General features: G+C 41.8%; 1 protein-coding gene across 1 annotated transcript in view; it reads right to left on the minus strand.

The window, feature by feature from the left end:
* LOC308298693 (glucosidase 2 subunit beta-like) overlaps window positions 1–24,976 on the minus strand; it is a 205,762-nt gene that overhangs the window by 90,704 nt on the left and 90,082 nt on the right. Inside the window, exon 10 of the mRNA XM_080742338.1 lies at window positions 22,062–22,128. Coding sequence (XP_080598464.1) covers window positions 22,062–22,128 — 67 coding nt within the window. The remainder of the gene's footprint in view (window positions 1–22,061; window positions 22,129–24,976) is intronic.

Genomic DNA, 24,976 nt, shown 5'->3' on the forward strand with positions numbered 1-24,976 from the left:
ACTGAATATCCTGTGGATGTACATACATACAGTACATCTTCATGTACTGTATATCCTGTAGATGTACATACATACAGTACATCTTCATGTACTGTATAATCCTGTAGATGTACATACATACAGTACATCTTCATGTACTGTATAATCCTGTAGATGTACATACATACAGTACATCTTCATGTACTGTATATCCTGTAGATGCGGTGTGTGTGTGTGTGTGTGTGTGCATATCAGTGCATTTAGGCTCACTTTCATTTGTTTATCCACTGTTGTATTTAACAGCCCTGACATTTACCAAAATTGATTTCCCTCACAGCCTTTGCATTTGTTTGAACATACAACGGCGATGACTCTGTAATCCCATTTTAATTAGAAAGATGTAGTGAGCACGCTAAGCACACGCGCTCTATTCCCCGCAGCGATGCCACACTGGCGAGGAATCAATCACCAAGGCGCCGGTTGCCGGGGCAACGGACGGGGGGCTCCTGCACCACTGTCTAAGTGGTAAATGATTGCCGGTGTAACTCATTGGCGGATGTGAGGAGTTTTTATCTTTCTTTTCTCTTTGTCTCAGTCTCCCAGTCTCTCTCTCTCTCTCTCTCTCTCTTCCTCTCGCTCCCTTTCACCCCTGTCCCCCCTCGTCGTAAAGCCAGAGAGTTAATTAAAAGCAGCCAACATGAAATAAATCTAAATCTGAAAAGAAATGAAACATACAGTACAAATTGAATTCCCACGTCAAGGGGTTTGGGGTTGGGCGGTTAGGAGGGGAGGGGGCGGCGGGGAGGGAATAGTGGTGAAAAATGAATATGCAGTGTGAGAGAAGTGTGAAATGAAGAAATATACATGATCGCGCGCGCACACATATACACATATACACACATACACACACACACACACACACACACACACAGAACCGAAGAGAGTTGAGAAGGAGGGAGGGCCACGAGCAGCACGGTAGTCTTTTATTGGACCTGAAGGTGTTAAAAGCTATTCTAACAGAATTACAGTAGCTCCAAGTAGCTTCATTTAGTTCCTTAGCGATTATTCTATCGTTTATGTTTTCGATTAATCAAAAAGGCCCAAAATAGGGCTTCCCTGTTGAAAGTACCGTGTAGTACCGGACTACTCTTTTCTTAGTAATATGATGTTATAATATCCCATAACGAGATGTACAGTTTTTTTTCCCGATTCCACCGCAGCTCTGATCGCGAGCCGTGGGGTTTATGGGTAAATCGTTTTTTTCTTTTTTTTTTTGTAGATGTGTCGTTCATAAGGAACGACACAGTGTGTGTGTCCTAAATGGCGGCTCAAATCTATTTCTTATGATCAATAATCAAATGACACTAAATATTTCTCTGTCTCCTTAAATTGTGTAAACTCCAGTAGGACTGAAACAAATATTGATATTATGAATCATAATTTTTCACTGTGATCATATTTATTTTTCACTGCGAACCATGATACACAATTCTGACTTACCATGCAGTCCAATGTGATGATCATCAACTAGACATGCAATTTTCCCTTCCTAAACAGATACTCTGACATTTTATCGATATCAGTCAGTCCTCTGGTTATTTATTGCCCAGCCCTAGGCAGTGATGTTACTAGGTTTTCAATGTAATGGGTCCCGGGACCCACAGGTGGTCATTCAAATGGGTCCCAGTCCCAGAAAAGTTTTATGAGTCCTCAATACAATGTTTTCGAGCGCTGTGAGCTTGTAGATCGGCTATTTTCAAAATGTTTGCCTATTTCTTATATTTATTTTACAATTTGGCTAATGTTTGAACTTAGAACTACTAAAACATGTGCCCCTAATGAATTCGGGCGCGCAAAATGGCATCGGACGTCGGTGGAATCAAAACATTGACGTCTCTATCGCCTGTTTAAGACTTTCTACGTGGATTTTATTTGTGTTAACGTAGGGTAAAGTAGGATGCTTTCACCCATGAACAATGGTGGTGTCTGTGGAATTTTAAAATGTTTTTCTTTTACTGCGACCCGGTAAATTATTTTAACATGGACTCCAATGGAGGCGCCCCGGGACCCCAGGACCATGACATGAATGAGTCCCTGGGCGACTTGAATGAGTTTTTGATGCGGGATGCGCACGTAATGACATCACTGCCTAGGCATCACGTTATCAACAAATACAGTATATGTATATGGTTTACTACAATTGTTTCCAAAAGATCATGGTACAAACAAGGTCACAGATTTGTGTATACTGCAAAAACTCGATGGCAAGAATTATGTATAATATACTGTATTATATATCACGGTGTGGATGGTTACTGGCACAAATCAAAACAAGTGCAGCTTTTTTAAATGCCAGCGAAATGGCAACAACTACTTTTGACAAGAAAATAATTTAAAAAAAGAAAAGAAATGACTTCAGCTCTCTGAGCTGTCAGAGGTAGGCAGAGAACGCCGTGTCAACTTGTATGACGGGAAATGAAGTTGATATGGATGACATATCTCATGACATTATTGCAATAGCAGAACAGTGCACTGCATAGCTTACTTATATTGTACAATTGCACATAATCTAATAGGGAGGTATATAACAGTTGTGGCACTGACTTCACCTCCCAATAGACTGCAACTGTGTCCCTCACTCCTCAAACTCTTCAAGTATTGCCCAACCCCCACCCACAATCTATATTACCCTGGTCGCACTATCATGGCCCCAGGCTTTCTGCAGAGTACGCCCCCACTGGAGCTCTTCAGAGACCACACTGGAGGCTGGAGAGCACGCAGAGGATAATTTGTGGCAGTGTTACAAATAAATGATACGTTGGAGAGAATTTGGTTAACTGAGGCTGATGTGAGCTTTGCCTGAAACAACTGTTACCAGTCGAAATGTCGCATTTAATACTTTCAACTATACCTTCAATTTCAACTATACCTGGCTGAATGAGGCCTCTCACCTTATGGCATAAACTAAGCTAAAGTCAGACACAGTGACAATATGTTTGTTAGTCTGCCTGCAGCAAGGCGTGGAAGGGTGACTTGTCTGTGTGTCTGTTGAACGAAATTACTTGAGAATGGACGCAGGGATTTTTTTAACCCATTAAGACCTGCCTGGAACCACTTTAACCATTATTTTATGCTTTAACTGTCAAAAAATACCAGATATACAAGCTCACTGTGAGCTTGTAGATCTGCTATTTTTTGACAAATCTTTGAATAAAAGTCTTTGAATACATCTTTTTAAAAGTGAACATTTCTAACTCAAATATTTGCTTCTGGGGTGTCCCAGGAACAGCATATTTTGAGATGGGGGTCCGCGGCCAAAAACATGACACAATTTTGGGGGTTCATGACATGTAAAAGTTTGAGAACCACTGATTTAGAAGCAGGATTTAGATGACATTTATAGAATCGGGTCAAAAATATTCAAAGACTTGCACAAATGTTCGCTGTGAGCTTGTATATCTGCTATATAAGTTAAATCTAAAAATAATGGTTAACTTTTGGACTGAAAACGGTCAAGTTCACAAACAAGGTCACAGGCAAAATCGAGAACACAGGATGACATGAAACTTGGTGGGAATGATTGGAATGCTGACCTGCAACACGCCATGTTTGCCTTTTGATGTCATCAAGGCATTTGTTTTTTGAACATCATGCATGACTAGAAAAGCAGAAACTGTTTGCTCGCTGAAAGCACGCACAAAGTATATTTTGTACAGTAGAAAATGTACACATCCCTCCTCAGACGGACTTTCGATTCAGCTCAAGCCCAAGCAGTAATATAAATGGTAAGACAGAATTCATTTCCCAGAGGAATCCACTGGGAAACTGACATTTCTAGCTCAAAGAATGTGGAAGTAGTAGGATGCCAAAAAAGTGGAATAAATATAAATTGGGGACTAGTGTGTGCTCGCTAAAGCGAGCCCACAATATCATCCTTAATGTTAATTTAACTCTGAGGGTGTATTGTCACTGGGAAATTCCTGCAGAGATAATGCAGAGTTCAATTCACACTGGATTTTACTGTGCACAACAAATTATTTGATATGATCTTTTTAGGGTTCTGCTGTTGAATTCCTTCAATCAAGCTCAGGGTACAGCATAAAACACTGGAAGTTGACAGCTTATTTTGCACAGTTTCCTATAGTTTGTATGGCCATAACAGTAAATATGTCCTGCTTCAGTGGGTACCTAATGATGTGTACACTATAGGCATGTCTCTGCTAATACTGCAAGGCTAGGCAGATGCATTTTAATGTGACTTTACTTTCTAGGCCGCAACAGAAAATGGTCTGTTTCGGTAGAGCCGTGAAAACAAAGCACACTTCTTCCATTCCCTACGTTGTGTCTGCTGGTTGTTTGTTTCCTCTCTGACTTGGTTGGGAACAGACTGGTTAATGTGAGCTGGCTGACACAGAGCAGGCACAAGACAGATTGCCATGTTCATTCTGGAATTCACCGGAGATACTGGTGGTTTTATAAAAGCAGGGAGCATTCCATGATGCAACAGTTACACCATTGTAGTTTTGGTTTCATGTGGAGACTATGAGGAACAATGGTCCCTTTTGGAAATAATTACTTTTGTGGTGATATGTTAGAATGAGTAATGTACTGCACATACCCTCACACATTCATCAGTAATAAATACAGTACATATCATAACATAACGCTTTACTACCTATGGGCAACATTTTCTGCAATTCAAACATTGTTAACTTGTCACATCGTGAATTTCCAGCTAAGGAAAAACACATTTTCCATCAACAATCAATCCAAATGATGCTAATTTAAATGTTGACACTGACTGTTCAAAAAGAGCTGTTGCCTGATGAAGCTCCCATATGTTGACTATAGATTTGCTCCTTTTTTTCCCCCCCAAATCCTTGAGAGCAAAAAAATGGACGAAAATTAAAGCATTTGAGATATCTACGGACGACCATGGAGTGAATTCACTTCACTACAACTCTTTGTCAAATAGGACATTTCTGGTCCTCCCTGGGCCCAGGAAGTGTAATGGTGTGCATTCCAGCGCATGCAGCTTGTCCATCTGGTGGTCGGTGCTGGCTGGTTGTCCGCTGGGGATCGCTCCTCACTACTCTCTCGCCTTCTACCACTGTCTCTCCAATTAAAAGTTACACATCAGTCTCAAGTCTCAGCCAGGCTTCCAGATGGCTGGAATGGTAGAGCAAGCTTTTCTTCTGTTGCATTGTCAGTGGAGAAATCATTTACCTGTGTGTCTATTTTCCAAAAGTGCTGCACAGTTGGGTGGTTGGCGGATGCTTTGGGAATTGAGCTGAGTTCTTAAGCATAATTCCCCAAACCTCGGTATTGTACTTTTAGACAGAGTAGTCGGAAGTTGAAGTGAGAACTGCATATTTCAAATGTAAGTACCAGGTGATATTGTGTTTGTCAAATCAACATTTTTAAAATATTATATGTTTTTGTGCAGATATCATCTGATATACAGTACCGTATATATCAAGTGATATACTATACAGTAGAACCTTGAGAATGTATAAACAACATTGTAAAACGGTAGAGCTACATTGACAGTATTAAGTGTATTGTAGTTAATTTGCAAGTTGCCAGTCGGTATCCACGCTGACTACCTTTTCCCCTCGTGTAACCTCATAACTACAATGCAGTACACATCCAGTACGTTTACAGTCAAATATCTACAAACTTAATACAATATGAATGTTGTCACCACATGAGAGATCAGCATTGTGTCTTGTCTTCCCTGTTCAACATGCAGTAAGTTTACTTCCATCATTTTAAGCTTGGTATTTCACAGCTGTTTGAGCTGAGAATACAGTGTCAGTCGGTTGTCAGGTTTATACTAAGGCTTGTCTTGTTTTCTTAAGTTTCCGATATCATGTAAGTTATGGGACTGGAGTAATGTTATTATGTTCCATGTATTAATCAGACGGTTAGTCAAGTGTTACTAAAGAAACACAAATACTGTTAAAACATTTCAGATTTTGTGAAGTTACAAGGCAAAACTTACATAATTAGCTACTGTATCTTTGTTTTTTTTTCAAAACCATTGTGCACAGGGAAAGAAAAATGTTCCTCATTTACCTGTGTTCCTCAATTTCTTGCACGAATGGTGCAAGCTGTACAGCCATTCATCAAAACTATGGAACCGAAAAAAGCAGTACGTCATGAAATATTGGCCAATGTCTTGGGTGTTTGTGAAAGGCTGACTTGCAAAGAGACTTGTGGGGTTTTAAACCTTTTAGACATTCAAAGTAACCGTCTTATGGTGCAATTGTAGTTTCTGCTGCTCAGCTCTGGGCCACTGCCATACATGAAACAGCCAGTAACCAAAGATCAGAGCAAAGACATGTCAGTCTTTATTTCACGGTCATAGCATCTAGCCTATGTTATGCCACATGCTTAAGTGCAGTTGACAGGTAAATCCCATGGCTGAGCATTTTCTGCTGCTATCTTGCTTCTCTGTGAAAGTCTTTCTGTGTGTGTGGATGTCCAGTGTGTCTCCCGAGGCTTGCAAGACTGCAACTCTTGCAAAATGTAGCCTGAGTAACATCCGACTGAAACAATCGCAAACAATCTTTGCTATTATGTTCATCACAAAATAGTCTGAGGATAAATACAAATTGGTAGGTACTGTATGTGTAGCTCCACATGGGATAATAATAGATTTCGCCTTGGCCTAATATTTGTAGGCAAGCTTGTGAAAAAGCATTGATGTTAGTTCCAAGTCTACTGTGCCGTTAGCACCGCTCCAATGTGGGAGACAATAATCTGTCCAACTTGAGTGTTACCATAAACATTATTAGGCTGGCAACTAGCTATCTCCATGGCGTTCCGTGTGTTTGAATATCAGCCCCATTTTTTTCAATCAGCATGGATTTTTGTTCCAGATAAATCAGACAACCAGATCTAATGAGAAAAATATCTGCCAATATCACATTTATTCAATGCAACAGGGGATTTTTGTTTTTATTTTGCTGAGCTGAGCTGCCTATCCGATCAGCCAGTGCCAGGATGAATTGTGATGCAACTCTGAAGCCACGGATGGTCAAACCTAATAGCACCGTGGGTAGAGAATACACAGACCGTATGCCAAGCCCAAAACAAGGTGCATTTAGAGCTTTGTGGAGTGTTTGTCTAGCAGGGGCTTTACATTTCATTAAGCTCCAAATGTGAATAATCAATTCCTACAAAATCCCCCAAAAGATGGGACTTCTGTCTCCTGCAATGCAAACTAGAAAAGTGCGCTCCTCTGAGCGCATTTTAACTCTCCCACCGCTTCGAACGTTCACGTTCGCCCGATTGCGCAAGACCTCTCCGCCAATACGGCGCTCGTTCGGTTCGTTCGTCTGATGACTGTAAGCTGATGAGGGGTCGCGCGGCCGTCTACTGTAAACACATTTTCCGCGGTGATGGTGTAAAAAATCCATTATGCGTTAGATCAACGGAGAACAATTCACTTCCTTGTTGATTTCCTCTGGCTGTAAGGCTCTGTAGCCAGTGACTGCTCTGAATGTACGGCAACACATAGCAGGACAATTCACATTCATTCTCGCATGACGCCGCCCTCTGCTGCCTGGCAGACCAAAGTGCACTATTGCACAACCCAAAAAAATAAAAATAAATAAATAAATGTCTGTCTGTCTATCTACTATAACGTCGCAAAGGTAAGCCGCTTTTTGATGGCACCAGACCCAATAAATAAATAAATAATCTGGCAGTATGAGAGTTAATCACTTTATCCAATTATACGTTGGCTATTAAAAAATAGCAGATATACAAGCTTACAGCGCATTAATGTTTTGAAAGATTTTGAAAATGTTTTGAATAAACGTATCTTTTTTTTACACACATCTTCTCTCATGGGGGTCCCTGGCAAAAACCTTTTCAGATGGTGGTCCACGGCCAAATACATATCAATTTGGGGGTCCTTGATACGAAAAAAGTTTGGGAACTGGTGCAGTAGGGCATTCATTCCCCCAAAACATAAAAAGTTTAAATATGGAGAAACAACATTTCTACCTGTCAGCAACAATATGTAATATTTAAGTGTAAATTGGTAATTCATAATTGTTTTGATGTATGCAAATACTGTAACACCTTAATAACAAGATCTCAAATGAGATGCAAAATCTCAAACAATGCTTTTAAGCCATGCATTTAATCCATCCATAACTTCTGACAGTGCAGTGAGAACCTACTGCACCCTCATGCTATTGGTGAAACTGGTTCCATATGGAATCAAATTGCATGACCCCTTCAACCCTATATAAGTGGCTGGCCGCAGACCCCAGATCTACAAGCTCACAATGCAACAATTTATGAGCTTTCACTTCTGCTGTTTTCGCAGAAGGTTCAATTATCATTACACGACCAGAATAGGGATGATAGGTTAATATACTGTAGTTAATCATTGAGCTAAAGAGATCTATTAAATACACAAAGCAATATTGTGCCAGAGAACGCTTCTACTGTAGCACCATGCCCTTGTGTTTCAATCTACAAGAGGCTGGTGGGAAATGGGGTCAATCGGTAATTGAATAATCTCAATCTCCTGACCATCTGAACCATTTTCCAACGGCAGATCGATGAAATTAAAGAAAAGCAGCCCCCAGTGCCATTCACCTAGGTCATCCTCGAGTGAGATCTATTGCCATCGCAGACGGAGGATGTGTGTGTACTTTGTTCAAGCTCATTATCTGCCGAGTGTGGGCCGGGGGTGGACTGAACATGTGAGCGTCTCCTGTCACCTCAACGATATGCCCATAATAAGTGCTAAAGCCGGATGACGGGCAATGGCGGATGAATACGGGGCGATAATTGAGATCATAATGGTCACGGCTAGCGTATACAGCCCCTGTGTTAACCCATTTAGGCCTGAACACATTATGACGCAATATTTTATGCTTTAAAAATAAAAAAAATAGCAGATACAGTATACAAGCTCACAGCGCGGCACCGAGTGCCGCGCTGCGAGCTTGTAGATCTGCTATTTTTTTTAAATCGTGAAAATTAGAATTTTGACCCGATTCCATAAGTGTCTTTTGAATCCTTCTAAGATTTTTTGAAAACCTATGTTTCTGTGTCAGGAATCTGGCCAGCCATCATCAAGGAAAAGGTCCTTTTCACTTAACTGGAGCTCAGTTAGTCTGTTCTTGAGAGACTACTATGTCAGTGGTTCTCATACTTTTTCATGTGAAGGACCCCCAAAATGATATGCATTTGGACACGGACCCCCATCTCAAAATATTTAGTTCCAGGGACCACCCAGAAGCAAAATTTGAGTTACAGACGTTCGCTTTGAAAATACATATATTCAAAGATTTGCACACATTTTCACGACTTTTTCAAAAATAGCAGATCTACAAGCTCGCAGCGCGGCACTCGGTGCCGCGCTGTGAGCTTGTATATCTGCTATTTTTCACTGGTTAAAGCAGTCAATAATGCTAGGCCTAAATGGGTTAAATATAGCAATTTGTCCAATCATCTTTGCCAAGGAGCTGGATACCATGGATACCGTCTATTGGTTGACAGGTTCCTCGAACAGACTATAAGTGGTCATCCCACAAAGGAAAGTCATTTCACTCACAGACACAGTATGATCTCTATGGTGGTCAAAATGGAAAATTGTCGCAGGATTGTTTTTGTCTGCTGGCATGGTTGATTCCATCTGAAATCGCACGCCAGGGCTATCAGTGATCTCAATTTGTCTGAAGAATTACTGTGCAGAAATAGAACTGGACATTGAGATGTTTTGTTGTACCAAACTTTGTTTTGTTGTAGCAAATTCTATAAGATAATTATGATACAGATGATTGTTTATTATGTGGAATATGCCAGCCTTAATTTGACGGTATATATAGCAGTAATGCATTACGCAAGTGGTTTTTAATCTATAAGGGTCCATTTGGACCACCTGGAACCCCCTCAAGGACCACTGGTTGAAAACCACTGCATTACGCAATTGCTGGTACAGTATATATACATGTCATGTATACATACAGCAGTGCGTGTAGTGGTGGAGAGAGAACTCACATTCTTTACTCAAGTAAAAGTATCAATACTGCAGTAGAGAAATACTCTGTTACAAGTAAAAGTCCGGAATTTAAAATGTACTCGAGTAAAAGGTACGAAAGTATTGGCATCAAAATGAAACAAAAGTACAAAATGTTTGAAAATAGCAGATTTACAAGTTAACAACACGTCGCATTGTAGATCGTCTATTTTCAAATAGCCTAGGTAAAAAATAGGGCCAAAGTGGTTAATGTATGTTTTATAATATTATAATTTATATCTGCAAAGTAACTAGTAAGTAAAGTTTTTAAATAAATGTAGTGGAGTAAAAGCACAATATTTGGATCGAGATGTAGTGGAGTAAAAGTATTGGAAATTGGAAATACTCAAGCAAAGAACATGTACTTACATTACATCACTTTACACCACTGCCCAGGCTGAACTGTGAACAGCCCCTGAATACCTTTCACTGTAGCAAGCTGCAGCAGATTTCATACACAAATATCGCAGTATACTCTACTTTATCCAGCAACAGGCAAACCAACGATGCAATATTGCAAAGATGTAAGTTACATACTGTTACAGTTGTCTCTACTTTGGATAAGGTAGTTTTATATATATATATATGTGTATGTGTGTGTGAGTGTGCGTGTGTGCGTGCGTGCGTGCGTGCACTTGCCTTGAAATTGGCAGTAGTATACCGAGTTTGTGGCAGTTGCTATGAGGAAAGCTTATGAATATCAATTGATGATGAATGTCACATGAACCTGCAGGCGATACAAAGGACTTGGGAACATGCCTCAATTGAATAATCAATGGAACAATGTAACAAGCTTATTAATATGTTACCTCTCGCATACTGAGAGCCTTAAGTCTCTGTCGGGGCAGGCGAGGTAGTCATTCATGGATGAAGAAATAATGAAGCTGAATAAGAAATGAGCGCATACGGCATGCGAGCGTCAGCGAGAGCATGCGTTTCTCTGCCCTTCACTGTCGCTGTACTTTCTGCACCGCCGGTTTAGGGTACGGCCGAGTGTCGGTGGAGGACAAAGCACGGCCCTACAGCTGGAATGTGAACAGGCAATATAAAAAAAAGAACTTATTATACCATCTGACTATACAGTATATGTACTTCAGACCGAGAGCGTAGCGTCCATGCTGGGCTAAGTGAAAACGACGTGCATTTCAGACTGATAAATGACGGGAGGCAAGCCACTATATGGAAGTCCACGACGGGGCACATTTAAAATGTAAATTACTTTTCAAGTGTCCAAACAAAGAAGTTACAAAATAAAAGTCTTCATGAATGGAATGAGATTGTGAGGTGAAAAACACTGAGCAGAAATGAATGCCTTCATCTAGATCCAATCTTGGCCGTCCTGAAAGAAAAGGGAGGCAGAACGGCGCTTTCTATGGGCACAAATTTTTGTTCCATTATACAAGACCTACAGAGCTCAGCAGAAATGCACCGTGCCAACGCCGACTAATCATTGTTACCAAATCAAATCTATTCATTCTGCAAATAATGAACGTAGCCACTGCTAAATTATAGATATTTACTACGTTCGTCTCCTAGAAAAAAGCAAAGAGAGGAGGGGGGAAAAAAAGCACAGTCTTTGTTGTGCTGAGGAGGGAGGGAGGTCAAAGCAAAGTCATTTGTCTCTGTTGAGTTGGAAATTAACTTCTGCCTCCGAGCAATTCAGCCTAGTAAGAGCCCCCGCTATGCTACTGACCTCTCGTGCAAAGATGGTGTGGCAAACTGTAATAGCATGGTGGAAGGTGTATGACCCCACTAGATTAGCATTGTACTGTTGATATGACACACTTTCAGTGGAAAAATGAGCAATTTTCCCAGTCATTTAAGAAGGAGGGAGAAAAAAGGCGGCAGCAGTGGATATAAACCATGTTGATTCATGGCAAGGCTGAGTGAAATCTGAAAATATGTAAAAATTCTCCACTCCGTATAGAATTACAACCTTTTAAAAAAAACTGCATTGAGGACAATGTCTCCATTTTAAAACAGCCGTTTAAGTTAGGCATTCAATGAATCGCTTATATGTTTCATACTCGGCAGGGGAAAACAGAGTGGTGTGTTGGAATCAGAAAATAAAAAGAACAAAAAAACGACATTTTATATTGTCTATTAAATGTCTGTCATAATAAATGTGACATCTCTCATGCAGAAGGGGCTGAACGAGTACACAGGTGAATAGCAATGCAGCAATGTGTCTCTAACCAGCGTGGAGTAAACATTAAGGTCGTTGAGCAAACCTCTTAAGAAGGAACAGTCACAACAAGAATAGAAGTGCATAAGATTCTTTGACTGTGCATAATGTGTACACAAGGCAACAACAAAGGTGTTGAGCGTCTCTGTTTTGTACTCAAGTATGTATGCGTTGGCACAGCAGAAAATGTTTGTGTCTTGAGTTAAGAGGGTGCAAAATACTGTAAATGATTCGGTAGGAAGTTAATGAGCATACCGTAGGGTATACTGTATGATCATGATTGTGTCGTAATGGTAATAGACTATGCTACAGGCTAGCTACACAGTAAAATCCTCAGTGTTCATTTAAGCCTCTGCTCTGAGTGTAAAGATGGGCCCTTATGGGTCAGTTTTGGTCCCTTACCCATAAGAGTACATTTGGGTTGCTTTTTGCACTCTCTGAGATAAACTAAGGATTTTACTGTGTAAGCTTGTTTTCTCTAATATCAATGTTAATCTTGCATAATTTAGCAATCAATTAAGTTTAACCACATGAACCCTAGCGTCCTTAATCTTGGGGGCAAACATTTGGCAAAAATAGCTCATCTGCAGTACAAGCTCACAATGTGTCACATTGCGAGCTCAGTTATTTTCAGTGACGAGATTCGGTGTAGCGAAAAGTATAAGTAAAAAGAAAAACATTGGGTGGCAATGTAGCCAATCAGAAGCTTCCGCAGGCGGGTCTTGCCTTACCTAACAGCTTTTAATTGGCTGCGTTGCCACCCAATGTGGTCATGTGATCCAAGTAGGCCGCGGTGTGAATAAGGTCAATTAACCAAAGCACTATCTATGAAGGCAATAAACTCATTCCAGCCATTATACGTATCTATTTTACAATAAAAGGGTGAACAAGGCTCGGTTTGCTAATGTGGTATATGACGTGCTCATCATATACTGGCGTCCATATTATATTGGTGCTGCACATTCAATATCGGAAAACTCTAAGGATGTATAGGAACACATCAAAGGGTCTATGCAGCACTGCATATTGAACGTACAAAGAAGTTGTAGGCTGGACGAGGTGTAAATATGCAAATATTTACTTGGCATTAAATGCATTGACTACCATGACCATCCCAACCGGCTGACCTTAACAACATGCCACGGCTGAGTAAATTCATATTTGTCAGGTGCCATGTAATGCTAATGCTGACCTTTTAATATGACCACACAAGTATAGCCCACTTCTAATGGGGCTGCAACCTTAACATGCACTTCCAGAGAATCGCTAACCCGTTGAATCCAAGCCACAGCCTCTAAATTAAAAACTATGAACCAAATCATTTCCAGAATAACAGGATGTTAATAATAATACAACAGGAATCAGTAGGAGTACGTAATATGTCATGTCTCCATACTTCCATAGCATTATATCATAACGGATGCTTTATAGAAACAACTTAATGCCTATAGAAACCACAGAACTGATTTTATTTTTTAGATATACTGTACTTTTTCAGTCTTTACCATAGACACAACCTGTGCCGTTTTTCCTCTTCAAACCCCCTCACACACACACACACACACACACACACACACACACACACACACACACACACACACACACACACACACACACACAGACACACACACAGACACAGACACAGACACAGACACAGACACACACACACACACACACACAGACACAGACACAGACACTTACACACACACACACACACACACACCCACACACACACACACACACACACACACACACACACACACACACACACACACACACACACACACACACACACACACACACACAGACAAACCTAACCCTACCGCCCCAACAATGCTCATCCACACAGTATATAGCCTGGAAGGATCAATTTTCTGAGCTTGGCTCTCCTTTGTGTGGCCTTAGAGATTATTGTAGACGGGATAATTGTTGTCTTCCATGGACCCTCACTCTCTGTAGGGACCCACCAGAAAGAAAAATAAATGCACACACACACACACATACATACACACTCACACACAACGCTTTGCTGAGAAAACAATACTACACCGCTAATTGGGCTCTCAGCAGGGAATCGAGGAATCGGGTGCATCTCACACCTGCTTTACGAACCTGGGAGAGGATAAAGCGAAAAAACGGAACGTGACACGATATACGGTGCAATTCTTAGTTAGTAAATATAGGCCACATTCATCAGCTTCTCATCTCGCCCGTGGCTCGGCTTCACCTCGGTCTAAATAACAGTATACCTCAAGGACCTCATGTGCAACCATAAGAGCTGAGACTTGCACAAATGTGTATATTCACACTTCTTGCCGCATACTATTCTGTATTAATGTACTCAACAAACACCCTTTTGTGATCCCGCTTTGGAAAGCATGTGCCTCTTGTTACTGAGCACAATCTAACCAAAGAATATATACAGTGTGAAAATATATATTATTTGTGAGCTGACATTTGAGACAACTCGATTAAATCTGCTAAACTGTGTTCCTCTGTTCCTTGATGACAATGTGTACAACAAATGACTCACATCATTTTATATCTCATAATTATCCTAGTGCAAACACTGATACATATTCACTAGTAAGACGCCTCAGGGCGACATGCGACCTCGCCAATTCTTGGCCATCTGGCCAGTGATGTACATCAGACCAGTTACCCATATATGGAGACCCCTGCATGATAGTCAACAATGTGATGTCAGAACATGCCCATATATGGGCATTACCAAATATAGGCATTCCCAGATGCCCTTAATATTGATGACATCGGGACAGGGATCTCCATATATGGGCATAAAACGGACAAGGACGTAATTAATTTGCACATGTGACTTGTGATGACATCAGCAATCTCCAAATATGGGCATGAAAGGGACATCAAGCCAGAGCATGATGTCAGAGCGGCAAACACATTCTGTTAAGAGTGGTTCCTCTGACACCACAGTGACATCAGAGCATGATGTCAGAGCGACAAACCCATAGAACCACAGACCACAGACATAGAACCACAGACAAACCTATAGAATCACAGTGTCAGGCGTGATGTACAGCCAGAGATACGTGGACAAGATGTGCCGGTTTTCATAGTAAACTTGCGACCTACGGTCGCAATAAGATTCTGTATTATGGGACCAACCGCCTTCAAACTCAGCGTCCGCTCTCAAGCAGTTTGACTGATATGCCCATATATGGGTAATGACCGCCGATCCAACCGCCGATGTCCACATATGGGCAAGCCTATATATGGGCATATACTGATGACGTCATGGATCTCCAAATATGGGCATAAAAGGAACACAGGTAGACAGAAAGATACAGAAATCTCCATACTGTATATGGGCACAAAACAGAGACAGACAGGGTACAAGAGGTGTGGCAGTGGCATAGTTGCCCTAAGCTATAATTGCTTATAATGGGCGTAACAGTGAATCGTAGCGGCTCATTGGCTGAATGCAAGGCGGAGGCGCGCCGCCTCATGCGACCTTGAGCCATGTGAACACCACCGAGCGAGCTAAAGCGAGTGAGTCGTGTGTAGAGCGTTGCAAAGGGGGCTTGAGGCGACTCAGCGCCGTTCGAGTTATGTACCAGAGACAGAATAATAAATCATGTTCACTCAAAGTGCCTCTGGCCAATCACTGCGCATCCTTTCTGGGACTTGCCTGGCAGCCGCTATCTACCACTATCACGCCAAAGTAGGGACGCCAGGTTGAAAGCGTTTAAGTCTGTCTGTGGGTTTTATAAATATTTAACCAATGAAAAGTATTAACAAGAGCATGTGACTAAATAATAACTACACTGGATGCATTTGCTTCTTTCCATTTCCTGAAAAGTAACAGTTTAGGAAATGCAAGGTTTCCGTTCGACAGTGATGATAAACACTTTGGCAAAAGCAAATAATACAAAGGCGTGGACGATGTCCAAACACGAGCATGGCAGTGGCGCTTGGCTACACGCTACAGCTATCGCTAATTCACTAATTAAGTAGCTGAGAAGGTAGCTACAGCAGCTGTAGTGGCAGCTGACTGGCATGTGAGGCCGCCCCTACGTCTCTCCACATGGTGCAAGCCCGATAGACAGTTCATCAACAACGGGGGAGGAACAACAGGGGAAGCGAGTGAGAAGAAGTAAAGTGAGAAGAGGAACTGACAATGAGTGATATGTGTTTTATTTTGTCCAGATGCTTGCTGGCTATTGGAATACCTGGGCTACTTATTCAAAGCTGCAATCCATTCATTTCTAGTGAATAAAAACGTTATTTTAACCAAGTCGCATGGTAGGGTATTGTATCGATTCGTCCAGTCACAATTATTACATTATCGTCTAATCGCAATTATCTGACATAATTGTAATAATTTTGTCATAATCATTATACTCGTTTCCATCTTGAAAAAGCTTCCTATGTTTTCAAACATTTTAAAAAATACCACCACACTCTGCTAAACAGATGTTATGCTGTTATGTGTTTTGCCAAGTCCCGGAAAAGATGCACTGTGATTGGCCAGTACAGTCAATTTGATTGGCAGTTGTGTTGAGCACTCACCCCAAAACATGATTTATGCGACTGTGGTGGCTCGTGTGGGACAACCAAGGCATGTATGTGTTTGTAATGACAACTAGGACCACTACTGGCTTATAAGAGGTATTGCATGAAGCTGAAAGCATAAAATCTCCCCAGCCCAAACTAGCTTTCTGTCTTAGCTCAGCAGCAGCAAGTTTCGGCACTCGCACAAGAGACCCGGGTTAAAGTCCTGGGTAGAACATAAATCAAGCTGCTTATGTTAAGCATGAGAGACATAATCTAATGTCTAGCAAGCAAAAACGTTCATTACGATGGCCTTTGGGTTACAGTGAGAGCTATATTTAGTATAGAGGGGTAGGTGATCCGGTCCCCATGTGACATGCTCACAAAGCTTATACCATGCATGCTCTTGGAAATAGATTACCTGCAACTCAATTTGATAGGACAATTTGTAAACAAGGTATCCCTTATACACGTAGGTAACCTATACTGAGTCCACGCTCTTTATCACAACAATGCAGTCTTGCGAGAATGAATAAGGTCGTAGTGTTGACATGCTCATAGCATTACTATTACCGTACCATGGACTCCCGTCCTTTTCCTTCATATAAAGCAGTGGTTCTCAACCTGTGGGTCGGGACCCCCAGGGGGGTCCCCAAATACATTTTGGGGGGTCCCAGATGATTAACCTAATGTGCAACATTGTTTTCTCACTCTCACCAAACGTTTAAGTGTATAAAGGGTATATGCACATTTCTAAAGTGACAATATAAGGACTTTTTAACACATTGACCGCCATTTTAACATACCTCCGTACTCCCACCTGCCATTCGTCTCCATAGACTTCCATGTAATTGGGTGTGCACGGATCATGCACACCCATGCCTAGATAATGCACCACGTGTGTCCACATTGCTCACAGCTTTCAAACAAAAAAATCCGAATGGAAATCCGTTCAGGCATTCATGAGATAACAGCCACTATGTTTAACAAAGATGGCTGCCAAAATGGCTGCCATGCTTGAAAGATGGGGTTGCTATGGGGGTTAAACATGCAATTTCGCGATTGCTATCATGCCTACTCCATTTTTGGGAAAAATTTTGAAAATGTTTTTTTTTTTTTTTTTTTTTTTTTTTTAATTCTCGGGACTATCGGGCCTGGCGGGGAAAGACATTGGAATAATCTCGGGACTATCGGGCCTGGCAGGGAATGAGTTAATACCTCTAAAATGACAAATTAAACCTTGGCCAAATTGTCTAATATTATAGCCAGAAATTGTGATAATAGCCGCAAGACCCCCTTTGCGTGGCGTTGTGAGCATGTAGATCTGCTATTGTCACAACAGAACTGTGATATACAAAATGTAATGCCTCAACTCTTCCTGAAAGTCAGGGTGGTGGGGGTCCCCAGTTAAAATATGATTATTTTGGGGGTTGCGGCCTGAAAAGGTTGAGAACCACTGATATAAAGGAAAGCACCACAGTGGGTTTGGCTTCCTTTGAATGTGCACGTAGGCTTGTTTGCTCTGCACTGTTCCTACCAGCCTCTCTTTCCCCCCTTCTTTCACACCCTGATTCAGCAGGTCCCTTCGGTAAACAAGGTGAGAGTGATTCTTGGATTTGCATATTCCCGTATAAATTATATCGCATGTGCGTGATAAGCAGTGCGCGCCGATGCCGGCGTGTTATTTTTCCCCATCGTTTTTTTTTTTTTTTTTGCCTTTTTTCTTTTCTTTCCACAAACATTCACACATGCTGCTTCGCATTAACCCTGATCATCTGGGGACTGTGGCAAGCGTGAAAGTGCCGCTCAGAATGCATGTTTTCAGGGATGGTGGAGGGGGGAAAAAAGCAACAACAAACCCATCAGCGTTGCCCCCCCGGCAGGGGCCCGGACTCGCAGTCTCCGTCGTATGGTTAATTCAGGGCTGATAATGATGCATGCTCATGTCCGTCGCCAAGGACAAGGATGACAGCCGCACGCAACAGGAGGGACAGTGGGTGAGGGGAGGGAGGAGGGGGTGGGAGATAAAGGAGAAAGGGAGACCGCAAATAGCTGATGCTTTAAGAGATGAGGGGTGGGGGGATGTGAGAGGAGAAAGAAGAGGAGCTACTAGAGAGATGAGAGCTGATATGAGACCACCAGTGCTGCTGAGGAGCTGCGTGTATAGTGGCTTGTTGTGTCCACTTGTCCAGTGGATGAGGTCAGCACAAGCGTTCCAGTTTCATTTGTGCGGTGCATCTCTCCTTTTCAATAATGAGCCTTGCCATGCTAGCGAAGTGGCTGATAATTAAAATATATTTATATATATCGTCACTGTCGGGCAGAAACCTCATATCTCCAAGTTTCAAATTTGTATGTTTTTTTTCATAAAGTAAAGCCCTGCTTCATCATACAAGACTGTCGCACAAGACTAGTGAAAACAGCAGATCTACAAGCACACAACGCCTCGCGGTGCGAGGCGTTGTGTGCTTGTAGATCGGCTGTTGTCACTAGTTTAGATCATTTTTAAAATGATAAATACAAAACGAACGGTTTTGGAGATACAAGCTTTCCACCCGACAACGACGCGATATACAGTATATCTTTCCATTACAGTCATATGTGCCGAAGGCCTAGAGCCTCTTCCTCCACGAGTTCAGCTGAGGAAGGCTCTTTTCTCTCTTCATTCCCCTCACTTCCTTAGGAGAATTGGGCTGGTGGTATATTTTGGCTGCAAAAAGGCAGCCGGCGGACGGCAGGGGCATGAATATTCCAAATGACTAATGTTGCACATGCTTATTTTTGACATATCTGGCTTCCGCGGGGAAATAAAACACTTCTAATGCAGGGGGACCATCTGTTATCTGTTGCTGGTGTTGCAGAGCAGGCGGGCTCAGCATGCACACATTTGCTCACACGTACACACACACACACACACACACACACACACACACACACACACACACACACACACACACACACACTCGGAGAGACGTGCACGCAGTTAGACATACTCAAGACACACACGAACACACACATAGATAGACAGACATAACCGTGCTGCGAGAGGAAAGGCATAGATGGGGAGACACACGTGCGCGCGAGCACAACGCGCACACATCACACGCACAGCCAACCCGTGCTCACGTCGTGTACAAATAGCAGAATCCGCCGGGGAGCAGGCACAACCGACAGGCTCTAAACTCCTATACAAATTGCACGCTCTTTTCTTTTTTTTTAATTCAGTGTGTTTGTCAGATGTGTCGTAAATCCAGGCAGCGGGGCTGACGGGGAATATACACACTTTTATGTCGGCCATAAATACCGGGGGCCTGGCTTCTAACCGCGCCTGGAGCAAAGGAGCATATCGTCGCTGTCGGGTGGAAACCTTGTATGTCCCAAATCGCTCCTTTTTCGTTACTATCGCCAGAAACATTTCAAACTAGCGACAAATAGCCGATCTACAAGCTCACGATGTGTTGCGTCACGTCGCGCATTGAGCTTGTAAATCGGCTTACGTTTGCTACTTTCGCACGACACTCTTGTATGACGCGGTAGGGCGTTAACTTACGAAGAACGTGAGAATGTGTAAATATGGGGATGCGAGGTTTCTGCCCTGACAGCAGCGATATGGGGCGTAAACTACCCGGATCACCTTGAAAACACAACAGTACCAGGAGCACAACCTTCACTGGAGTCGAGCCACACATCTAGAGTTAGTGTGTTCTCTTTCTCTCCTAGATTTAGTTCTGAATTATGACCGAGGCAGGCGGCTCCCCAGGCCCGCTAACAACTGCAATCTTGCATTCGTAGTTTCGTTGTTTTGCAGCCAGAGTCGAGCAGCTTCCATTCTCTTCCAACCTCTTATAAAAGCACCACATGAGGCATCAGGGATAACTCGCTTTGTGGTACGGTACATACAAATGGAATATTATGTTCACGAAAAAGTTCACATGTAGTCATTCATCATCACTGTGTTCTCAAAATGAACATTGGCGCAAATATTGTGGTTTGTAAGTATAAGTATAAGGCGAATTATAGCGTGCATCCCGATGCAACCATTGTATGTCCGGTGAAAAAACTGATTCATACAAATATTGACTGAACCCTGATTTCCTCCAGGGTAGAGACACGCTGCCATTGGAATGCATGGTATGCATTTTCTGAAACAGACCATGGGGACTGAATCAGCAGGTTTTTTTTTTGTTTTTTTGATTGATTTTTGATGATCCCCATGCATGGAGGAGACTCCAGAGAGTGACGAAAACAAATGGTGACTCATAGGTTAGCGAAGAACACCATCTAGCGTAAAAAAAAACGTCTTTGGCAGTTTGTCGGTGTGGGCTTTTGAAAAAATCTCGTCGTTTTTTGTCTTTGGCAGTAAAATATATAAATGTACGGTACATTTCCGGTAACTATGACATTTTGGTGCTGAAAGATTATCTCAAAAATGACTTTTCTTTCATTGAAAAAATTACACAGGATGACTTACTTTATGTCACACGATTGATTTTCCTACTTACTCATACTCGTGCCGTGTTTTTAAGTTCAGCAGCATGATTAAAATATCGACGTAGGTGTGTTAAGCGTACAATTCTTAGTTTTAAGCCCTCACACTCAATGATGTACACAGTGCATACAGAATTAACACAGTCAACTTACATTATTTCAAAAGAGAGAATCAATTACTGTACTTCATCATGTTGTCACGTTGCCATAGTATGCTTGGCTTTGCCATCTTGTGCAACACTTGCTTAAGCTGCTATTGTACATACCTCTCTGAGCTTTGAGGCTCTGCAATTAAAAGCATGTTTGCATTTAATGAAAACGTACGACCTATTTTGTGAAATAAATAATCACACGTGATTCGTCGAATCTTAACACATTTGAGACACAGACGGTGTTTTGCTTAGAAGACTGGACAGCCTGGCTCACAACAGCAGAGGTGCATTTTGAATCAAGTGTGATCCTGGAATTCTGAAAATCAGGCCTTAAGCCATTTAGGCCTAGAATTATTGTAATGCTTTAACTATTGAAAAATAGCTCGCAGCGCGGCACTCGGTGCCGCGCTGTGAGTCAGAAGACACTTCAGAAGAAACTTATAGAATCGGGTCAAAATATTCAAAGAATTGCACAAATCTTCAAGATTTTTCAAAAATAGCAGATCTACAAGCTTGCAGCTTGTATATCTGCTATTTTTTAATAGCTAAAGCATAAAATGGTGCACAACAATGCGTACCCGTTCTGAATAGGTTAACAGACACACAGGTGAAGCATGATGGGTAGGCGGAACAGAGAGGGGGTGCCTAGGGGCTCAGCATGGAGCGAGGTATAATAACTTACCGCTCTCGGCTGCCTTGATGTGGTCTTCATCTATGAGACCATGTGGTTCCCCGTGTATGTCTTTGATCTACAGCCATGTAATGGAAAGGAGAGAGGGAGAGAAAACAAGGTCAAAGATCCATACGCTGAAAAGACCTTGGCTATCTCCTACATTAATGCATATACCTTATGTGTGTGTGTGTGTGGGGGGGGGGGCTGCAGGGAATAGTCCAGGGGGCTTGTGTGCAAGTCTCAGTGGACAGTGAAGACAATGCACACTTGACGTTGCAACATACGTACATGTGGCTTTCATGCTGTTGGAGTATCGGCAGCCCATTTATTTCAGTGTTAGACAGTTTAAAGATGAAAGACAACCCTCATGGACGCCGCTGAACCAGTTCTCTTCTTCTTTTTAAGGTCGCTTAAGCATGCAACGGGAGGAAGAGCCCACGTCATTTCAACTGTAATGTCATTGCACACCAGATAGTTGCTAAGTAATTTCTCCAATCTACCTATACACTGGATATACTGTATAATTATGTATTTATCAAAGACACAACTACTTAAGGTCGCTGCACACTGCTGCGTTTTTTGTTTTGTTTTTTTTTGGCCGAATATAGGAGCGAATTTCAGAGCACGTAAATAAAGAAATCAACCTCACGTTATGTCAATCACGCTTGCACACTGTCGCCTGTTTCATATTTATTTTCGGACCACTGGGTCCCTTGCTCTCTCTATCTCTCTCTCCCCTTGCCCTGAAAAACGCATTTTGCTACGAAAAAACGCAGCAGTGTGCAACCAGCTTTACAGTACAGTACTGTATATTTGCCCTAGCTATATAACTATATAGCCTATAGCTATATAGCACTATTTCAGTAAACATTTTCAACTTGAATGATTATTTAATCAAAAGCTGATGTATGTTTGAAGTGTTCCCTTAATTTGTTTTAGCATATACAGTAGTGTGTATATGCCACACAGTGTATATAGTATAATGTACTGTATATATTAGTGGAAGGCATGAACTCTTTCTGGGGCATTCATAATGCTATAGAGGACATGATTTCCACACATGGGGTAGAAATGGGGAATATAGGTCTTGTTTGATGATTTAGTGCGCGTTGCATGCTGTTGTGTTCTCTTCCACTGGGAGCCAGACTACGATCTCAACTATTTGAGCGAAAGGCATTACAGAATGGAAATGTGACTCACCATTTATGAAGAGAGAAGGAAAAAAGATAAATGGTGACGTCACATTAAAGTATACTGAACTGAGTGTCTTTTTCTTTTCTTTTTTTTTGGGTGTCTTTCTGGGGCTGGGGGTGGGGTGGTGTAAAGTATTAAAAGGAAGAGACATCACAAAACTTGCCGTGTGAAAGACACACTTGAAAACATATCCCCAAGCACAGCATCACAGATTTAGAAAACTGTTTCGTTGTAATAAAAAAAAAAAGAAAGAAAAGAAAAATACAGCCCTAAGACGGGATTGACAAATGTTGTTTGTATGATCCCTGACAGTGCATTCAAGATGAAGGGGAAGAATATGAAGTTGAGCAACTTTATCCCCAAGCTGGGAACTGCTCATAGATGTATTTATTTAAATATTTTCCCCATTTGATATCCAGGCCTACAGTCAGTTGTGCGTTGTGTGAGGAGAACTTGCTAAAATAACCAAAAGCACTTAAGTAATAATAAAACATTCATGAATTGCACTGTATGTGCAGAGGCTTTTGAAATGATGATGTAACCAAAGTCTAACTTTGATTTAATTTAATTTATTCTGACAAATTTACCTAAGGACAAAATACAAATGCAATTTTGACATTGAAGGGTTTACAGTAACTATGAACTATTTCCTGGAATCCAGGGTTGGGGAAGCTACTCTGACGATGTAGAGTTTGTTTGCAATCAACATTGCAAGTGAAAAAGGCAAATTGGCAAATCCTCCTGCAATACGGTATACTGTAGCACCTACTCAAGTGATTGGAATCAGCATGATAATGATGTGCCTGCAGAGATTACAAGGCAATCTTTTTATGGTGGACACACGAGGAAAAGAGGAAAGAAGGGAGAGGGTGCGACAAAAGCTTAGGGGTAGAAAACAAAAGTTCCACTCACGACCATTATTCTCTCAAAGATTCAATCGATTGAAGTTATAGTGGATGAGCTTCAAGCAAACACTCACTGCTCGTACAAATACAGGGAAGCTTGTGTTCTCGCCTTTTGTGAAACCTGGCTTAACAAGACTGCCAGACTCTGACACTTGTCCAGACAGATTTGGATTTACCATCACACGAATGGACCAGTGCAGCAGTGAGTCTACAGACAAGGAGGGGGCCTGTGCCTCATGATACATGACAGGTGGCAAAACAATAATGATGAGGAAGAAGATCTGTACCCGATATTGAATCCTTATCAGTGTCCCTACACCGCTCCTAAAGTATGTTCACCATGTGCACTGTTCACACAAATACCGTTGTTTAGGCCTATATTTATCAATCCCAAAACAAATACAGATACAGCATTACCCAAGAATTTGATTACATCTTCCAGATGAGCCCAAGTTCATAACGGGTGTAATGCTTAAACCCTCAAAAGCACATTGTCTAACTATTCACATATGACACAAACCAATTCATTTAGATTATGGCTTGTATTAAGGCGTATTCATCCATTGACAAGGCCCCCCTGGGTGTCTCAGACCACAGTTCTGTCCTTCTCAGACCATCTATAGACGGGTTCTGAAGAGGGAGAAAGAGGATCCAGGAGTGGGTTGAGAGTAGTGTTGAGACTCTGAAAAGGTACTTTGAGTGTAAATCATGGGGGGTCTTTGAGGATTGTTCTGCCGGCATAAATGAGACGACAAAGTTGTATCAGGTTATACAGTACAGTAGACTTCTGCGTGGGTGCAGTTATTCCAACAAAGATCAGCAGAA

Source organism: Nannobrachium achirus, assembly GCF_963921795.1.
Source record: "Nannobrachium achirus genome assembly, chromosome: 14".
Taxonomy (NCBI): Eukaryota; Metazoa; Chordata; class Actinopteri; order Myctophiformes; family Myctophidae; genus Nannobrachium; species Nannobrachium achirus.